General features: G+C 47.1%; 1 protein-coding gene across 2 annotated transcripts in view; it reads right to left on the bottom strand.

The window, feature by feature from the left end:
- Positions 1-21,287, bottom strand: part of KLHL40 (kelch like family member 40) — a 249,731-nt gene that overhangs the window by 223,709 nt on the left and 4,735 nt on the right. Inside the window, exons 2-6 of one of the 2 annotated variants that reach the window (XR_007772838.1) lie at positions 17,698-17,858; positions 14,822-14,929; positions 11,955-12,140; positions 10,277-10,423; positions 7,790-8,630 (exon numbers count right to left, since the gene is read on the bottom strand). Coding sequence is in view for 1 of the 2 variants with exons in the window: in XM_050942602.1 (XP_050798559.1) it covers positions 8,519-8,630; positions 10,277-10,423; positions 11,955-12,140; positions 14,822-14,929; positions 17,698-17,858 (714 nt within the window). In the remaining variant the exon portion in view is untranslated. Of the gene's footprint in view, positions 1-6,083; positions 8,631-10,276; positions 10,424-11,954; positions 12,141-14,821; positions 14,930-17,697; positions 17,859-21,287 lie in introns of those variants that run through there. The other variant, XM_050942602.1, reaches the window with a different exon arrangement.

Raw genomic sequence — 21,287 nt, 5'->3', positions numbered from 1 at the left:
AATCTAAGGGGCACATTTGTCCCTTTTCCATGTGCACCAGTAACCCACATTGTGTTGTCAGTGGGGATTATTATTATTTAATATGTTGTAACACTTAAAGGTCACACCAGCTTGGACCCCATTGTGTTAAGTGCTGTACATCTTAAATGACAGTCGTGGATGCACATGAGAAGGGGGAAGTCACAGTTGGGGCTGAATTTTGCATAACCTCATCAGTCCAGTTTTAACTTTTCAAAATGGGGATGGTTTGCAGCAGAGTCATAATTTAACTCACTGTCCAGAATTTCAGGAGAAGGGTGAACTGGGTTAGGGTCAGCTGTTCAGTTTTTAGACTGCTTCTATAATACAACTAGTGGAGGGTGTGAACTGCCATCCCCACCTCCACAGGGTTTAACAAAAGGTTTCAGAATCCTTTACTTTCAATAAAATGAACATGTAGAATAGTAGGTGTGTGTTATGTACATGTTGACACACACACATACACTAGAGCTCTATAAAATACACACTTACTGATTGCAGAATCTCACATGACAGTGTTCCCCAGTTCAACCAATTTCATAGCCCTTCAAGTTCTATTTTAGTTACAGGGTTTGTTTTCACTTAGACAAGGGGATGAAAAATTTTGCATGAAAAACTCAAAAGAAGTGTGTGCTTTAAAAAAATGTATATACAAAGGCTGCTCTTGCTCACTGACGGTTGTCTATTTGCTAGGGCACCATCCCTAGTCTCACTGGAAAATGGGTCTACAAATTCGTTTTCTTGAAGCTTTGCATTCTATAGTAAGATTGTCCAGGAAAATGGGGTGATTTTTGAGTTGGTAACAAAAAGGGAACTCTCCCACCCAAACGTTGATGATAGTCATTTGCAATAGATATTTTGCATGCCTCAAATGGAACACCCTGTGGTTGTTCTCGGCTCCTGCAAATCATTTGCTCAGCTGGATCTGAAAGTCTGAAAGTTTAGTGAAGATCTGAAAGTCTAGTGCATCTTTCCTTCTCCTCTCCTCTCTCCCCCATCACAAATAGTTTGTAATATGATTTTGCTTTGTCTTGTACATCCAACATTCCAAGACCGGTTGGATGAATTGAGACTTTAAAGATTCATTTGATACTCTTCATTTTGTTAAGTTTTAAAGAGCATTGTATCAAATGATCGTCTAGATCAGTGGTTCTCAAAGTAGGGCCACCGCTTTTTCAGAGAAAGCCCCTGATGGGCCAGGTCGATTTGTTTATCTGCCACGTCCACAGCTTCGGTCAATCGTGGCTCCCACTGACTGCGGTTTGCCATTCCAGGCCAATGGGGGCTTCGTGAAGTGGTGCGGGCCAAGAGATGTGCTGGCCGCCTTTCCTGCAGCCCCTGTTGGCCTGGAGCGGCGAACCGTGGCCAGTGGGAGCTGTGATCGGCCAAACCTGCGGACACGGCAGGTAAATAAACCGGCCTGGCCAACTAGGGGCTTTCCCGGAACAAGCTGCGGACCGGCTTTGAGAAGCACTGATCTAGACTGGTGTGAACATGCTGCAATTGGAGATAGCAGAGAACTGAATTGACCACTAGTGCTGTCAATTTTTCGCAGTTGATTTTGTCCCATTCTCCCAAATTCATAGCCACAACACCTGAAATTTTGCACCTGATTTCAAGGTGTTGAGGTGGGATTCCTGTGTAAAATATGCTCTAATTCAAACAGGAATTATTTCGGAGAAGTTCTCTGGCCTGTATTATACAGAAAATCAGAGTAGATGATCACAATGGTCCCTTCCTGTCTTGGAATCTGTGAGTCTATACCTTATTAACTGTCCTACTGAACAACCTCCAAACAGGAACACACGCTCCTGTGTGCATGTGTCACTGATGCTCTCCCAGACTTTTCTTGTTTCCCCAGTTTCTTTAACAGAGTCTTAGCCCCCAAAGGATAAGTGTGGAAGGTGTGGGAGATAGACCAGAGAGCTGAGTTTTTCAGGAATCAGCCACACCACTGTCAGGGAGATGAGGAAGGAGATGGCTTCACTGGTCCCTCGCCTTGAGCTGCCTTCAGGACTCTGGGTTCAGTCCACCCTTTTGTGCCAAACTGTCCATCCTCAGTGTCAAGTGCTTGAAAACCATTTGTGTGTAGATTGTTTTGGGGGCTGGGGGGTGCATGTTAAGAAAGGGCAAGTTGTTTCACGTTAGCAGATTTTACCTACTCTTTGTAAATCAAATGTGCACCTTGGCCCAGATCTTCATCTACCGGGATGCCACACAGCCTGAGCAGCTTCATCTCCTGATTTACACCGGCGTACGTACTGCTTTTAAGGGTACGTCTACACTACAGCATAATTTTGAATTAACTTAAATCGGTTTTATAAAACAGATATTATAAAGTCGATTTTATGTGTCCACACTAGGCACATTAATTCGGCGGTGTGCGTCCATGGTCCGAGGCTAGCATTGATTTCCGGAGCGTTGCACTGTGGGTAGCTATCACTATAATTATCCGGCCAATAACTTCGATTTGCGGCCACACGAACCCTAAATCGATATGTTAATATCGATTTTAGCGTTACTCCTCTCGTTGGGGAGGAGTACAGAAATCGATTTAAAGAGCCCTTTAAATCGATTTAAAGTGCATTGTAGTGTGGACGGGTGCAGCCTTAAATCGATTTAACACTGTTAAAATTGGTTTAACAGCGTAGTGTGGACCAGGCCTTAAAAGAACTGCCACAAAACCAGGTCAAGGTAGTTATATGGGACCTGATCTCCCACCACAGAGGCAAGTGAGAGCTTTGCCATTTGCTTCAAAGGATGCAGAAGAAGCACTTAAGCATATGCTTAATTTTGAGCAGGTGGCCACAGGCCTGATCCAAGCCATGAAGTCAGTGGAAAATCTCCCAGTGATTCCAATGAGCTTTGAATCAGGCTCTTAGGCCCAGATCCTCAAGCGTATTTAGGCTCCTAACTTCCATGGATTTCAGTGTAATTTCGCTGGATGGGGATAGAACTACGCATGTGTTTAAAGTTAAGCAAGTAGTCATGCCCTGTACTGTTCCAGGATCTCACGGTGCCCATCCCTAGTTTAACAAAGAAGCCAGTCGGATGCATGTGTCCCTGATTAATAACTTTCCCTCACAACCACAGAGTTGTGTGCATAGCATTATAATGTTGGACTCCTGTCGCTGTGCTTAGACAAAGAGCAGTGCGGGAAGGCCTCTCTGTCGGCTGGTACTAATAATTACTAGTGGTCTATGTGCGTTCTGTTTCCTCTGATAGTACTGCTGAGTGCATAGCATCTATCATTCACATGAGACGAAAACGGAATACATTCTTTCAGCATTAAATAATGAAACTAGTGACAGTATGTTCGTTAAATGGGGTGCTCTCTTTCCTTTCTTTCCTCCTGGGTTCAGCTTCGTTTTGACTCCAGGTAAGGACTAAAAGTCACAATGTTACACAAATAGTTTTTTCAGGGTTCTTTTTTGTTGTTGTTCTTTTTTTTAAAACCTGTCCTCTGGGTAGGTAGCGTAAATATGGCCACAAATAAGACTCATTTTCTTTCTCTTGTTTTGAATACAGGGACAAGAAGAAACTGCTGAGAATGTTGGAAAAATGTGTTCATTTTTCCCCGCAAATCTCTGTGATTTTGTTGTGGTTGTGGGAGTTTTAGGTAAAATTCATACAATTTCTCCCTGGATAGTCTCACTTGTAGCCCAGTCCTGGAAGATGTTGATCTCCCACCGCGTTCATTGACCTTGATGTGAGTTGCCAATGCTCAGCAGTTTGCAGGATCGGGCCCTTACATTTTAGCCCTGCTTCACCCAATTCCCCTGTTTTAACACTGGATCCTATTAGAAGATGATACATGGGAGAGATTCTGATCTCATGCTCATTCTCCACTAAAGTAAATCTCTTGTTGCCACTTTTGGTTTATGCTGGTAGAAGACATAAGATCAGAATTGGCCCAAAGAGAATAGCTCAAGATATTGGTTTGGAGCCACCGAGCAATCATGGTTCCTCTGATGGGCGATCAAGCATCTGGTGCCATCCTGCCTCTGTCAACAGAAGAGAGGAAATTAGCTGAGGTAGCCAAGAATCCTCATCTTCTCCTCCTCCTCTGCCTACCATTGGTGCGCTGTGGGCACCGTGTAGCATTGTCCAGCTGGGGGAAAGCGGTGCAGCGACAGCTACACATAGTCTCTTGATGGGGCTGGACAGGGAGACAGATCGAAGGGGCAGAGGCGGAGCTGAATAAAAACAATCAGTGGCTTCCAACGGCTTTGTTTTTCAAGAAGGAAAGAGAGGAGAGGAGCAGAGCAAGAGCCATGGTGAGTGGCTGTTAGTTACTGAGAGGCCCACAACTGACCCATTGGCATGCGCTGGGTTACTGAGAGCGAGGCACCATTCCTTCTGTGTTCTGGGTGACGTTCTTTCTCCCTGTGGCCAGTTAGGCCAGGGGTGACATGGCTGAGGTGGTGAATCCCGACCACTGCTTCTCGACCACGTTTTATAGGCCCCCCTCCAAAGCGACAGGAGTCCAGCACTCTGCCGCGCACTGCGCTGTACGTGTCTTTTAGTGGACAGGACACAAGATGAGGACTCAGGAGACCTGGGGTCTGTTTTTGAGAAACTTGCAGTCAAACCAGAGCTACTCACTCAGGTGCTGCGACCACTCAGCGCTCAGGCTGGCAGCAGCCACCTATCCCCAAGCAGAGCCTGGGTCAGGTGACCACAGGCCCAGGTATTTCCACAGCCATGGCAGAGTTGCAGCTCAGTCTGAGCAACGGCACTACTTGCCCAGGAACTGTCCTGCTGCTGCCTTGCAGGACATCAAGCTCCAGAGACTCCCAGCCCTGCCTGAGCCCTGCCCTGACCCTGCACTAGCCTCTGCTCCTCACTGACCTGCTACAGCCCAGCCTCCGCCTCCTGATCCTACCGACGCCCTCGGACTCTCCTTGGTTTTTGACCTTTGGCACGTATCTGGACCCTGGTTTCGGTATCGATTTGGCCTGTCCTCAGATCTCGATTCCAGGTCCACCCTTGGTTTTGGCCCAACTCTACACCTGGCAGTGACCCATGCTCCAACCACTGGGCCTGATTGTCAGAGGCAGTGCCTGACACCATCACCAGCTCAGCCACTGACTTCTGGTTCTGGGAGCAAGATACTCCACCTACCTTTTCCCCCTCCCGCCCTGTGTCTTGTCTATTTAGATTGCAAACTTTTGGGGGGTAGGGACTACCTCTAACTATGTACATCAACCAACCCAGCGGTGCCCCAAGCTCCACAGGGGCATCCAGGTGCTCGTATGATGCCAACAATAAATATAATACTAGGAATTAGGTTGGTATAAAAGCTTAGCTAGATTATGTGTTATCTTTAATGCGTGCATGGAGGAAGGGTGACCTCAGATAATCAAGGTCAGGGTTGTTAGCACAATAACCAATGCACAGAACTGACTTTCGTAATACTAATGTAGGCTGCCAGGTGTAGGCGGCCGACCTAGTGGGTGGAGCAGGGCCGTCCCTGGGGTGAGGGGTGGCGGTAGTTTGGAGAAATAGTGAGGGTAGATCCAGGAGTCAGGTACCGACTGGTGGATGAAGCCAGAGTCGGGGGCGAGGAGCAAAGGCAAAGGTCAGAGCCTGAGTCAGAATCAGAGCAGGAAGGGAAGGACTAGACCGAAGTGGGGGCCAGGAGGACAAGGCAGGAACAGGGCTGGAGCAGGAGGAGGAGGCAGAAGCAGGGCAAGCACTGCTGCAGGCATGGGACATGGTGAGCAGCCACTGAAGCTGCCAGACTCAAGTAGCAGGCTGCAGGCTCCTGTGCCCAGTTAGGAAGCAGGACCATTTGGAGAAGGCTCAGGGGGACCAGCTGAGTTTGCTGGGTTGCCTAGCACCCAGGCTCGGAGCCAGCTATGCTCCTGACAACTAGTTTCCAAACCTGTTCAGTGCAGCTGCAATTTGATTCTAATGTTTAGTTGCTATGGAATGGTCATCTCTCTCTCTCTCTCTCTCTCTCTCACACACACACACACACACACACACACACACACACACACACACACACACACACACACACACACACACACACACACACACACACACACACACACAGAGTGTCTTTCACATTTTTTTTATTGTAAAATAAAACACTGGTCAGGTAACATAGGAGTCCTTAGACTTTCCCTTCAACAAAGCTTTGTGTCCCCTAGAAGTACAGTTGTGTTTCTCTCTATCAAAAATTGTTATTGGCGCCTAAAAAATGCACATTTCATTGGTAGGATGCTCCCACTGATTCAAAAGCTGCTGAGATCTTGAGTTTTACTGATCTATTTTGCAAACTGTGATTTTAGAAAAAAACAAGGAAAGGACATTACAAATTTCCGTGACATCATAAATATAAAACAACCCTATGAAAAATGAAAGTTGATGCAACAAAGCATTTCAAAACTTTGTGTGCGATCATTGCACTTGTTGGTTCTGTTATTGTGCAGGAGTGGGGGGATGCAGACTCCAGGTAATTAATAAAACTGAACAGATATAAAATTACCAGGACTATAGGGACAAGTCAACTGCTCCTGCAGCTGCTAGCACAAAAAGAGGATTTCTCCCATGCTGCAGCCCTCACCTCTTTGGAGCATGCATCAAAGTACTGCTCTTAAGCAAATAGATATATCAACTTGTTACAGATCTTTATCTTTACTTTTTACCCATTGATGCAAAAGAAAGACAGGAAGAATAGTAAAAAGCCAAGATGACTCCATCAGGAGGTCTTTAATGACCGGAACATCAAAAAAAAAAATCCTACAAAAAGTGGAAATATGGATAAATGGCTAAGGAACAGTACAAAAGAATAGCACAAGCTGGTAAGGACAAAATCAGTAAAGCTACAATAGAAAATGAGTTACACCTAGCAAGGGACATTCTTTAATTACATTAGGAGTCAGAGAAAGATGAAGGGACGTGTAGGTCCTCTACGTAGTGGGAAGCAGAGCTAATGCCTGATGACATGAAGAAGGCATTTCCCCCCTTCTGCCTCTGTAACAGTTGCTCAAAGGGAGCAGAAAGCACCTGAATGTAAAGATTAAATGAAGCCAAGGGAACAAAACTCAAAAGGCAGGTGTGGAGGTCAGTCCGAGGGTGGGTGTGTGTCAGAGACATCTAGCATCATGGTCTAGTCTGATCGTATCTGTTCTTCAGAGCTCACTCCTTCTAGCCTTATCTTTCGAGTGCACTTTTTGCTGTTCCAGCAGGCGTAATCCCCCTACCCACTCCCACACTTACTCTTTTCTTTCTAGCATGAGTTCTGCTCAAAAGAATAACCAAGACTTCTCACCTTGCTTAGCGCTACATGCTTCAGACCAGCTCCAAATGTCTATGGCACAGATCTGCTCCTTCCTTTCCTGCTGACAACTGACCCCCATGTGGTAAGGCTGGCTACCGGGTGTGAGGAGGAGCTGAGTCTGAGATTACATAAGAACATAAGAACGGCCATACTGGGTCAGACCAAAGGTCCATCCAGCCCAGTATCCTGCCTACCAACACTGGCCAATGCCAGGTGCCCCACAGGGAGTGAACCTAACAGGTAATGATCAAGTGATCTCTCTCCTGCCATCCATCTCCACCCTCTGACAAACAGAGGCTTGGGACACCATTCCTTACCCATCCTGGCTAATAGCCATTAATGGACTTAACCTCCATGAATTTATCTAGTTCTCTTTTAAACCCTGTTATAGTCCTAGCCTTTACAACCTCCTCAGGCAAGGAGTTCCACAGGTTGACTGTGCGCTGTGTGAAGAAGAACTTCCTTTTATTTGGTTTAAACCTGCTGCCCATTAATTTCATTTGGTGGCCCCTAGTTCTTATATTATGGGAACAAGTAAATAACTTTTCCTTATTCACTTTCTCCACGTCACTCATTATTTTATATACCTCTATCATATCCTCCCTTAGTCTCCTCTTTTCCAAGCTGAAAAGTCCCAGCCTCTTTAAACTCTCCTCATATGGGACCCTCTCCAAACCCCTAATCGTTTTAGTTGCCCTTCTCTGAACCTTTTCCCTTGCATGGGTGACCCTTGTGCCATTCTGGCTTGCTTCACTCTTTTGAGATCGGCCTTCAGCCTTCCCCAGTCAGAAGAGTGGTTGAGATGATGAATGGCCTTGTTGGATGGAGGGAGAAAATGGGGAAGGGGAGGATGTGAATTCCTGGAAAACAGAGGATTCTGCCCTGAAGGAAAAATGTGGTTACTGTTCCTCTCCTGGCCAGGAAGAGGGAATCAAATCTGTTCCTAGAGATAGAATGAGTCCAGTGCTCAGGCCACCACAGCGACTTGTGGTCTCCAGATCTGGGTTCTAAGTAGTGCTTTAGCTTGTAAGCTCCTGTAAGGATCCATTCAAATTCTTTCCCTTCCCCTTCCTCTGCTGGGTGAAATAAAATGGCAACAAATCACAGATATGTTTCTCTGGCTTAACCAATACAGTCCCTCCCCACCCCATTTATATCAATAAATGTTAACTTAGAAACACTCAGGAACAACATAAATCATTGTGTCATTTACATCTTTGTTAAACGTAAAACATTCATGCGCACAGGAAGGAAGGTGGCGCCTGAGGCATACTGGATCTCTCTGAGGACACCTTCCCACTTCTTCCCCTCTTCGTCATACCTGAAGGGAGGGAGACAAAATATTACGATCAGCAAAGAACTCTATTCTCATCAACTGTGTTCCCTAACCCAGCTCTGGCTATGACAAATAGTCAGACTCAGTGCTGCTTTAGTGATGTGTTTACTTGCAGTATGTTATTCAGCCACTAGATGTCTCTGTGTGTAGAGATCAGATAGGGTGCAGTGTCTGGTAAACAAGAGAGACAGAAGTGGAACTCAAGCTGTGTGGAGAGCTGTTTGATTGTGTCAGTAGCTCTGGTTTGTTTTCTTTAATACAAGCCTCTTGTTTAAGGACTATGATTCCACATATCATGACAGCTACCAAGATTGGTAGGTAGGGCTTGTTTGGTCAATTTCTGTCATTTGAATATAGACTTAGGCCTTATCTAAAGTCCATTGAAGTCAACAGACTTTGAATTTAGCTCTTAGAGTTGATGAAAAATGCCAGACTGAGGCTTAAGTCCACTCCACAGAATTGCTACAGTACAGACATCAGCTAGAAAATTTCCTTATGATACCCTGCCAGTATACCTGCCACCCTGCCCCTGATGGGGCACATTTAGTAGGGAGGGATAGGTCACTTCCAAAGGACTGAATGGCAGTGGTCTCTCTGCTGAAACTGCTGACAAGGGTACCAGTTAGAGAGGTCTTGAGGAAGTAGGTATTTTTCCACTGGGGACTGGACTGAGGCGCCCAAGACTTAAACAACCCCCATCACTTGGTAAATACCCACCTAGCTTTGATATGATCCCATGCCAGAGAAGTGATAGAGACAGATCTTCAGCTGGTGTAAAATGCCATAGCTCAAATGAAGTTAGTGGAGCTCAGGGAATTTACACAGCTGAGGATCTCATCCCATAGATCCCTCTCCTCCCAAGTTTGTTAGGTTTTGACAGTCAACCTTTTTGGGGAGTGGTCTCATATTTTGTCTTGGTTCAAAGCAACATTTCTCTAGTGCAGACAAGGCCTTGGTTAAAGGGTGATTTAAAGTTTCCAGTTTCACAGACTTCGAGACCAGAAGAGACCTTTATGATCAGCTAGTCTAACCCCCTGTATAACACAGGCTGTACACTTTCACCCAGTTACCCCAGTTTTGAGCCCAATAAGCCGTGTTTGGCTAAAGCATATCTTCCAGAAATGCACCCAGTCTTTATATGAAGACATCAAGAGATGGAGAATCCAGCACTTCCCTCGCTAGTTTGTTCTAGTGGTTAATCACCCTCACTATTAAAAACAAAAAATGGTGCCTTATTTCCAGTTTGAATTTGTCTGGCTTTAACTTCCAGCCATTGGCTCTTAATCTGTCTTTCTCTGCTCAGTTAAAGAGCTCTTCAGGATGTGGTGTTTTCTCCCCATGAAGGTGATACACTGATTGTCATTTCTGAGTCGTCTTTTCTATAAGCTAAGCCGACTGAGCTCCTTAAATCGCTCACTGTCAGGCATTCTCGCCAGCCTCTGAATCATTTCTGTGGCCCTCGTTTCTGTCCCCTCTTCATTTTTTAAATCTTTTTAAAGTCGCGGGAGAGAAGTGAGCGATCAGCAATAAAAACAAGGCAAGAGAATAGATTTTAAACCAACTCTGGTTAAAACACCAGAAGAACTCAGCCCCCAGCCATGCCCTTCGCTCACAGTGGCGATGTCTCTTACCTCCAAACGTCATTGAGCTCGGTTGGCACCAGTTCTCCTGACTCCGTCTCCACTGTGGCAAATCCACCAAGTAAATACAGACTGCCAGCCAGACTCACCAGGCTGACGGAGCTGCGCTCCTGGGGGAATTCAGTGAAGGGCTCCCACCTGCCGGGCAGAAAGGTTAGACTTGTTAGCAAGGTGTTCTGGGCGGCCTCTATCAGTGCAGCTGTCTCAGCATGGCTGTGGGCCTGGAATCTGGTGCGTTCTGAGTGCTAATCCCAGTAGTGTGACTCGCCGGCTTGTGTGGCCCTCAGGCAAGTTGCTTGGGGCTAGTTTTTTCAAAAGCAGCCTCCAGTTTGGGGTGTCCGATTTCAGACATCCACAGCCTGATTTTCAGGAATGCTGAGCACCCACAACTCCCCTCGGAAGAAGCAGAAGACCCTGGATACACCAGAAACAATCTATCCTATTCTTATCTGTGTAGGTTCTTATACTGCACTCCTCACTGGGGCATCTGAGCTTACCAATCATGCATTACACAACGTGACTGGTGGGCTTCTGCTGAGTGTGTGTAGGAGGGGAGAGGGGAGAGTTTGTACCCCCTTGCATACTACAGAGCGCCAGACTCACCAGGGGTTTTTGGGGTAGGGCAACGGAGTGGATCTAAGACTACACAGAACAATGGAGGGGCCCTTGGGAGGATTCCTTCCCTTTCAAGTTCCTACAGCTACATGGCCTGTGCCCGGTGCGCTCTCAGGGGTTGATTTCAAGCCCATTGAAGCCCGTGGGGATTGAGCTATTAGTGAGCAGGAAGTAGTCAGAAATCTCCCCTCCCAGGTGAGTTTCGTTCACACCCTCGCCCGGCTGAGAAGTGAGAGTCACCCCTGGAAGTTGCAATATATCCGGATATCTGGACAGGGAGGCTACCCCACCCCAGTGTCTGGGGATGCAACAGCTCAGACCTTCTGCCTCTGTCCTGGTTGAGTGATCCCACTATCCAGGCTCTCTGTGCATTCAAGCTATTGATACTGCAGCAAGCCCCTGGTGCTAGACAAATGCCCCTGGCAATTGGCAATAATTAACACCAGATGAAGAGGTGCATCAGTTGCACAGGGAGCTGGATAAATGGAGCCAAGACCGCTCCAAATCATTGGCTGATTGGGGGCAGGTTGTTTCATACACTCCTGCAGCTGCTCCCTATAGCACGGAGGTGGCCAACCCGAGCTTGAGAAGGAGCTAGAATTTACCAATGTGCATTGCCAAAGACACACATTAATACGTCAGCAGCCCACCATCAAATCCCACCCCCCCAGTGTCTCCCACCCACGAGCAGCACCGCTGATCGGCGCATAACCCTCCATCCCTGAGCCTCTCGCCCTCCGGGATCAGCAGTTTTGGGGTGTGCAGGAGGCTCAGAGGTGCCAGGGGGAGGAGGAGGAGCAAGGGCGCGGCAGACTCAGGGGCAGGGGCCTTGGGGGAAGGAGTGGAGTGGGGGCTGGAGCCTGGGGCCAGGGGTTGAGCAGTGAGCACTCCCCGGCACATTGGAAAGTTGGCGCCTGTAGCTCCAGCCCCGGAGTTGGCGCCTATGCAAGGAGCCGTATATTAACCTCTGAAGAGCTGCATATGGCTCCGGAGCTACAGGTTGGGCCACATCTGCTACAACATTTTCAACCCAAGGATGAGCCATGGTACATACTTGTTAGCTGCAATGTCATACACTTCCACCGAGTCAGTCAAGCCAGAGTCGGTCACCCCAGTTGCCACATAGATCTTGCTATTGTGTACGGTTGCTCCGAACAGCGAACGGGCGGTTTTCATGGGAACCAGCTCCTTCCACTCAAACTTCTTTGGGTTGTAGACGCACATCTTGTTCAGGCACTTCCTGAAAAAGGGCAAGAGGGAAAAGCAACGTCACTGAATTATTACATGGAACCATTCCATTGTGCCGAGGGATTCTGGAGTATCGATCTAGGTCGGTAACTGATTGTAATTTACAGACTCTGCTGTTACACTTGAATGTGGGGCCAGTGCATTTTACTGTTGAGCCCACATCAATAGATGTCTTTCCTTTGTACAACAGGCACCTTTCTTGTGTACAGGCTATTGACCATGAGCACCCTGGCATAGGCTCCAACTTCCCCTCTGCCCACCCGCGCAACACCTCTTCCTGCCCCTGCACTGCCCTCACCCTGCCCCCATTCCACCCCCTTCTCCCAAGGCCCTGCATCTGCCCCGCCTCCTCCCCTGAACTTGCCACTTCCCCACTCCTCTCCCTCCCTCCAGGAAAGTCCTAAGCGCCGCCAAACAGCTGTTAGGCAGCAAGGGGGTGGGAAGCGCTGAGAGGGACGGGGAGGAGTGGGGCACTCAAGTGGGGAGGCGAGGAGGGTGGAGCTTGGCTCTGGTGGGTGCAGAGCACCCACTAGTTTTTCCTCATGGTGCTCCAGCCCCGGAACACCATGGGCTCAGCGCCTCTGCACTGATTGTGGTGTTGTGTATGTGACATTTCACTCCATATTCTTTATGAAAATATGCTTATGATCTGAATATGACATAACTGAGATGTAGTTTATGCAAGATGGCTCTTGCAAGATATCATTAGAAAGGTTATAATTTACTGAATGGGATTATCCAATTTGTATGCCTGTATCATTTCTGTATCTGAAATTAGGAATATTGACTGTGTCTGTATTTCAACTATGCTACTTTGGGTGATGCCCACTGCCAACACTTCAGGTACAACCATGGAAAAGCCAGACAGGGCTGATGGGCATCAGAGAGGACAATGGATTGTGAAAAGGCTTGGCCTTCCTGCGGACGCTCCATACTGCACTGACTCATGGATGCTGTGATTCTACAGAGTCAGGTGGTCTTGTCACCTGATACTAAACATTACCTGGGACTTCTTGTAACTTTCCACTGGAAAGGAAGGGGGGGGTCAATTTTGGGGAAAAAAAGATTCCCGTCTTATGTAAATCCTATTTAAGGGTGGGGAGGAAGGTAAATGGCCTCCTCTCCAGGGCCTATCTGCCCAGGAAGAAAGACTGAAAAAGACACTTGAAGGGAAGAGAAGTGGGGATTCCAGACTGAGACATGGATCCAGTCTGAAAAGAAATAGAACTGGAACTCTGAACCACAGAAACTTTGCAACCTGCCTAAAATAACATTTAGGGTAAGAAATTACATTTTATAACCTGTGTCTTAAGTATATTGAGCTTAGCTTGAGTGCTTTGGTTTATTTGCTCAGTAATCTGCTTTGTTCTGTCTGTTATCTCTTCTAATCCTTTAAAATTCACCTTTTGTAGTTAATACACTTATTTCTTGTTTATAATCCAGTTTATGTAATTTTTAACTGGGCGGGGGGGCAAGAAGTTGTGCATCTCTCCCTCCACATTGAGGGAGGGGAAAAATTTCATAAAACCATTGCGTTTGTGCCCCTTAAAGGGAGAGGGCACCAGAATGTTGGGGTGAGCCCCTAAGGCTGAATCTTTCCAGAGCAGATCTCTGTCTCTGTGCAGCTGGGCGTGGCCCTGTGTGCTTGGCTGGAAGAGGCTTGTGAGCCTTGCCCAGATAAAGGGGACCTCAGCTGGCAGAATAGGCTGACTTAGTGGCACCCCAGGTGACACCTCAAAGGGCCCAAACCCACCGCTGCTAGCTATGTGTCTGTCTAGCTATATGCAAATCAGGGATCTACATGCATGCACCCGGTAGCAGGCCTTATTTGTTAAGTACTGATGATGAAATTTGATGCTATACCAGAAATTAATAAAAAGAGTCCCGGCCCCAAAGATCTTACAATGTAGGAGGTATCTGGCTATGTATATACCCTCCTTCTAGACTGTAATCTCTTTGGCGCAGGGCCTATCTTTGCTGTGTTAGGCTGGGCTTATTTTGTCAATATTTATTTTTGCTGTTTTACAATGGCTGGAATTTTCATTTAAGGCAGCAGGTTATGCTGAGGCCTTGTTCCCTGCAGATAATAAACGGCAACTGGGCCTGATAGAGTGTTTCGTGAGGTTGTTTACTACTGCTGAGGCTGCGACAGCTGGGCCTTGCTGTGCCAGACTAGCCTTCTTCTGGGCAGGGATCCTTGGTTTGATGCCAGGCAGCTTCCCTGCTAAGGGGATTCTCATGTCTCTTCTGTCTTCTCCTGCTATTCGTTATGATTGTTTATATGGGGAAGGAGGATGATGTCCTCTCTGCATTGTGGCCTTATATTGTCCCTGATCCTTGTGCAGATCTCCCATTGATCTCAATGGAGTTAGACAGAGGGCCCAAGGGCCCTGAGAGAAACTTTAGTGACACAATCAAGACTGGACTCAGACCAGAGGCCTGGAAGTGAAAGGTTCCATGTCTTAGCCCCCCCAGCCCAATTTGATCCATCTGTTCCCCTCCGCTCCTTCATCTGCTGGTTACCCTAGTACGCTACTTATGTACCCAACAGATCTTCCTCTGTGACTTCCTTCTTCTAGACATGACCTAGGATGTGGAAACAGCCCAGCTCATGTGCCATCAGCGATATTTTGCCCCTCCCACACCTTTTATATCCCTTGTTCTTTCACTTACTTGTCACTTCTCTTGCCTCCTATGACGTAGATTAGATCCTTGTCTGATACCACAGCATGACCATAGACCGCATAGGGGAGCGGATCCGACTCACCCCACTTAAATGACCTGTATAAGGATTACGGAAAACAAGGGTATTATATTGTTTAGCTGGGGGGAGCATCCAGAAGGCACTAGGTGCTTTCCAACCCCATAGGTGGATGGATGCACTTCCTGCCCAAAGTGCATGGAGTCTAAAAACTCATTAACAAATTCATAGTTGACCACTAAGAAAAAGAAGCTACATATGGGATACTTGTTATAAGGCCTGTTCTTTTCTGTAGCATCCTCTCGGCTGCTTAACTTGTTGTATTTGGCTTCATGTTTATACAGCACCTTCTATCCCAGGATCTCAAACACTTTACAAACATTCATTGATTGAGACCGCTGTACGGTAGCTATTCCTGCATTATCCTGGCTTTACAGAGGGGGAGGCGCCCATATACAGAGAGGTTAACGGTCACATTTTCAGAAGTTATCACTAATTTGGGGGTAACTGAGTGTGACACTCAGCTGGGGTGTTGAGTGTTCGGCACCTCTTAAAATCAGGCTCTCATTTTCTAACGTTGAGCATCCAAATATGGTGGCACCTAAAATTCGAGGCCGCATCTGAAAATCTGGACCTAAGTGTCTTGCCTGCATTTCCAGAGCAGATCACAGTCAGAGCCCTGATTAGAATGGAGATCTCTTGACTCCATCCTGTAGCCACTCTACCATGCTATCCAAACACTGCACACACCACTCCAAACAGCCCCTCTCACACCCCGACAGATTTCTCTTTCCACAGACTGAAGACCAGTGGAAGGCACTTCCATAGAAACCGAAAAGTTCTGGATTGAATTGGCCTTAGATCTACCAAGTCTAACCCCTAATTCAAGCAGGAATAATCCATCTATCAATAGATAAGACTGTTTGCTGAAATTTCAGTTGTCAATAAAGTGAGAACGTGTATGATTATTGTGCTGGTCACTTTGAAACTCAGTTGCATAGAAGAGGATCTGAAAGCTCTCCCTGGTAATCGACTTTTTCAGCTACATGCACTTCAGGCCACTTAGCAAAGACAGCCCCCTCCCCAAGAGAGTTTTAAGGCTCAGATAAACACTGTGGTTGATGGGAATGGGAATTGGTTTGAAATCTCTGCCTATGAAACAGGTGTGCCTAAATAAAACAGTGCAGACATGTCTAAATATAAACTGAGCAAAAGACTCCAGCTCACTAGCTATTCCAGCTTATACCAGGCAGGCTGGGAAGGATTGTTTCGCATTTCTGTTTGCCTTTCAGTGAGATTTAATACTTCAGGCATTTCGTAGTGCCTAATACAAAGCATATGCTAAGATTAGTCTTAACCACTATGGGGAAGCCCAACAGCTCCTGTACTTCCAGGGGTGTCTGCTAGATTAATGGGAAAAGACAGTTTGATGTTTTTTTCCAGAGAAGAACATGGGACATGTGGCTTTCTGCAAAGTAGATTAAAGTTAGGTAATGGGAATGGAGATGTTATGATTCACAAAGGAGAAAGCCCAAAGGGGCCATTGCAATCATCTGGTCTGATCTCCTGTATAATACAGGCCATAGAACTTCCCACAAATAATTCTTGTTTGACCAAGACCAAATCTTTTATGTGCTATCCTAGTCTTGGATAGAAGCGGGTGAACTTCCATCTTTACAGATGACTCATTGCTTCTTGCTCATTAACAGCTGAGTCCATAATGGGTTGCACCAGATGACTGGATTATGGAAAATATAAGAGCCGGAGGAGTAGGCATACGCTTTAATTTTTCAAACCGTGCAGCATGACTAACTGGAATGCAAATACCTCGAAGCAGAGAGAGGGAAATACTTTACGCAATGTATAATTAACCCTGGGAATTCACTGCCGCATGATAGTAATGAGGCAACTAGCTTTACAGGGAAATGAGTGGTATGACACCACCTTCTCCCCTCCCAGAGATGAAGGAGAATTTGGCTCTCCCTTTCTGGTCTCTCTGCCAGAGGGGAGGGAAATCAGGCTGGTCTCTTTGGTGCCAGATCAGTGCACAGTGCCATAACACCTGAGACCCTGCGCAGTCACTTGCAACACTTATTCTTGTCCACAGCTCCGCTCGCTGGGATTGAGATTGCAAGGGCCACTGATGTTCATGCTTCTGAGCATATGATGCCCAACAGCTGGGTGGCACAGGAGAGCACACTATGGGGTGTATTGGGGGCAGGGGCTGCAATCCTCCAGAAAAAGGGTCGTTTCAAGTTTGGTGGTAAAAAGAGGCCAATGAATTCTCAGTGGGCCTGATCCTCTGAGTATCCTCCACAAAACCTTGGAGGATCTGGACCTTTGAGTGGTCTGGGTTTGAGAGACTCTAAATCCCTTTATCGGCAGCATAAACTGCGGTTGTGACCAGAGCCCAGTTTTGTTGCCCATGACCAGGGGCTTGTTTGCTGACAGGTGTCCTCTTAGGGCTGTTACACACCTATGAGACTGCCCCGGCACCCAAAACATTAAGGGCCATATCCTGCCTTCTGAGATCTCCGGGTAGTTCCTGTGTGAGCATAGCCAAAGTCATAGTCTGGCCCTTGATACAATGAGTGTTGAGTGGCTGCCCCTTAATGGCCTCAATCCCCTTTTCCTTGGAGGTTTCAGTTGCAACACACCCAACAGATGGTACCAGAGATGGATCAGAACCACAAGGGAGGGATTTGGATTTGGGACAATGTCAGTTGCTGGGGTGACTGGATCTAGCGTTCAGAGACTGTCTCTAGATGTTACTTCAATTTTTAGGTCCCTGTACAGATTGATTCATTCTTACACCCCAGCCCAGCTGCTTTGCATCCCAGGCACTTACAGTCGGTCGTAGCACATGACGGAGTCCAAGGTCTGTTCTCCTTCTTTCAGTTCTTTCCCTCCTACCACGAAAATGGAGTTTTCTGCCTCTCCCAGGCCAAAGAGGCAGCGGGGAGAAGGCAGAGGGGGCATGCCCAGCCAGTCAGAGTCCAGGTGATCATACTGCAAGGAAAGGAATAGCCATGAGGGTGCAGCAGGCACTGCACCAGTCCCTCTCTGGCGTGTAAAAATAGATTTTCTCACTGTCAATTTGCTAAATTAAAATAAAATCTCAGGGGCCAAGTGCCCAGTGACAAAGCGCGTAGCCCACTCCTACAAGCAGCAAAGGGCACGCCCGGTTCTGCAGCTTCCTGCAAAGCAGCCCCAGGGTGGAGATTCTCTGTGGGTCCTTTCCTTGCTTGTTTCCTTGTGCTCCAGTTGCATCCACCTACTGGCTTTTGTCTTATACTTAGCTTGCAAGGTCTTTGGGCAGGGACTGTCTTTTTGTTCTGGGGCTTGTACAGCACCTTGCACAGGGGGGTCTTTCTCCATGATGGGGTCTCCTGCATGCATGGCAATGAACAGGACCCAAGTAACCTGCAGGAATGGCCTCTGCTCTTTTCACGGAAGGCCACTCTACGATGACTTGGTACATTTATATACAGCCCAGTCTCCTTGGGCTAAGCTGGTCTCGAATGTTTCAGTTACTGAGCAATCATTGTGCCAGGAGGAGCTCACGTACCACAACCACCTCAGCTTTAGCTCCGTCTCCCAGCCTTCCAAAGAGATTTCATCAGAATAGCTTTCGGCAAGGGGAGTTAACTGCGTTGTCCGTAATGCAGCCCACTCCCCTGAGTAACGTAAGAATAAAATGGTGGTTCAGTGCTTTTCCCATCTGGCAATGATCACTTGGCACTCTCGTCCTTTGCTTCTGCTGGAATCGGAAAGCGATCTGGCTCTCTTTGCTTGCTTCCCTGTTTGTGCCGGGTGAATGGCAACACTGCACTGCCAGTAATGTCTGCTAATTATTTGTAGCTGCAGAGCCAGGGGGTGGGAGCCTAAGATATTGGTATTGATCCTATATAAGCATGAGGCAGGGGGCATGTGTGTGCATAAAAATGTATATTTCTATGAAATTGGTGAGTTAGTGCAAAGATCAAAGCTCTTGTCTCAGATAGGGATGTGTATTAGCCCCATTTTCTAGATGGGGACACTGAGCCACAGAGAGCCGATTGATCAAAATTTCAGAGGTGCACAGCATCCATAACTTCCACTAATGTCAATGGGAGCTGGTGGTGCTCAGTCCAGCTCCAGAGGGTACCCAAAATTACAGGGCCCCGGGTCTGAGCTTCTGGGTCTGGTGACAGGCTGTGTTGGGTTAGATGAGACCGGGCTGCGGTGGTTAGGCTGCCAGCCTGGGAGCAGGATACCTCGGTTCACTTCCCTGCTCTCCTTGTGTGAACTTGAGCAATTCACTGTGCCTCTCCTTGCCCCCCGGGGACAGTGGTGCTGTGAGGATAAAGACTGGGACGTGCCCAGATCCTGGGGCTGGTGGGGGACCAGATCGGTACCATTGATAGTGGCGTTGCTCGCTCGCTCCCACTGGTGTTGGAGCACAGCTTGTCCAGTTCTCTCCGCGCCAGGTGAGCAGCTTGTTTATTCTGAGTCTCGCTGAGCAGAGAGAGGGGCAGGCGAATGACCTTGCATTGCTTAGCTTTTGTTCCAGCCAGTGCAGTGGGACTCCGCAGCAGGGAGCGTCTGCTTTAGTTGTTGCCTGAAGCCCTGTTTGTCATGGGTTGTTGCTTCAGGGTCTCTCCAGACTAAGCATGGAGAGACTAAAGCTGGAGCTCTTTCTCCAGACTAAAGCAGGAAGGGCAGGGAGAGTAAAAGCCCAGAGCTGCTGGGTTGAGGGTCCCTGGACTGGAACCTGGTGTAGAGGGTGGGCCCGGTTTCCCCAGCAGCCACTGGGGGAGTGGTGCAGACCAGGCAGTGGGGAGCAGACCACTTGGGACTGCTTGCCTCAAATGGCTTTTGATACTCTGGAAGCAGGAAGGATTTTAATGTGACTTGGCTGGAGGGCTAAGCTATGAAGAGGACACTGCTGCCGCCAGGGGCGGCTCTGTGTATTTTGCCACCCCAAGCACAGCAGTCAGGTGGTTTTCAGTGGTGCACCTGTGGGAGGTCCGCTGGTAACGCGGATTCGGTGGCACGCCCGGGGAGTACAAGCCCCATGAATCGGGCCCCACAATTGCTAAAGCCGGCCCTGGTTGCCAGTACCTTTTTGTTAGACCTGTAGCTAAAGACCCATCTCCCTCAAGGCATTCAGTTTCCGCCAATACATTAGGTGGCCACTGAAAATAAATGTCACTTTATGAGTCAACTGGCTTTTCCTGTTCCTTTGTTGTTTTTTTTCTAATGATCAGGTGTGAGAGGGGAAGAGATGGTGCCATGCTGGAGATGAGCAGTGGGAATTAACATACGAAAGCAGAATATGGTACCTGTGAGCAGACAGTATTGTCTAGGGCAGTGGTCCTCAACCTATTTACCATTGTGGTCTGCATCTGCACAATATATATACTACCTGTACGGCCCTGAGGATGTCACATGGGCCACAGCTGTGTCCTGATTGGGCTATGGATTAAGAACCCGTGGTCTAGGGGATCTCTTGCGCACAGCTGACCCTCAGACCACACCTGGAGAGATGCTAGTTACTTCAAAGAGCGCTAATGGGTTTTGCATCCAGAGTAAAGGTGGTTGAATAATACTTATTCCAGTCTATATATGTTCTTATGCCGCACTCATCACTGTAATACCTGAGTGCCTAGGTCCTGTTCCTAATATTCATTGTGAATTGCGACTAGAGCTGACTGAATACATGGAATTTCTGTTTCTGCAGGAAATTCTGTGATTTTGAATTTGGATTTGTCCTGAAATGGGCTAAAAAGTCAAAAATTCTTGGAAATTTTTGCAAAATTAAATATTTTGAGATGTTTAATTTTGACTCTATCATTTCACTATGACCTACAGTATGGTATGATATAATACTATTAACACAGCACATAAGTCAACATGATAAAATCAAAACAAAACATTTCAAAGTTCTCAAAATGAAATGTTTTGATAATCTCTTGTCGAAAATGTTAATCAACACATTCTCATGAAACATTTTGATTTAGTCAAATCAGTATTTTCTGATGGAAAACTGTTCCATTGGAAAAATATTCACCTGCTCTAACGATGACATATCCAGGTCCAACTATCTACCCAGATACAATGTGGCCCACATCACCAAAGCATCTGAGTACCTCTCATGATCTTAATTTCTGTGTATGTTACCTGTTTATACATTTTCAGTCTATTTATTTGTTATTTATTTCATGTGACCAGTCACATGCTATTATGTCTTCTTCCTGATTGGGTGACTGAAGTTTATTTTACTTGAGAAAAACAAATGGCAAAGAGAAAACAATGCACTTCTAGACACACCTCTACCCTGATATAACATGTGTGATAGACCCAGGCCAGTTGGGTACAGCAGAATAGCAGAAGGCAGATATACTGGCCACTGGAATAACAGTTTTCTGTTCCCTGACTGACCAGAGCAGGGGCTGC

Source organism: Gopherus flavomarginatus, chromosome 2 (genome assembly GCF_025201925.1).
Source record: "Gopherus flavomarginatus isolate rGopFla2 chromosome 2, rGopFla2.mat.asm, whole genome shotgun sequence".
Lineage (NCBI taxonomy): Eukaryota > Metazoa > Chordata > Testudines > Testudinidae > Gopherus > Gopherus flavomarginatus.
This window is presented reverse-complemented; position numbering and strand designations above follow the sequence as displayed.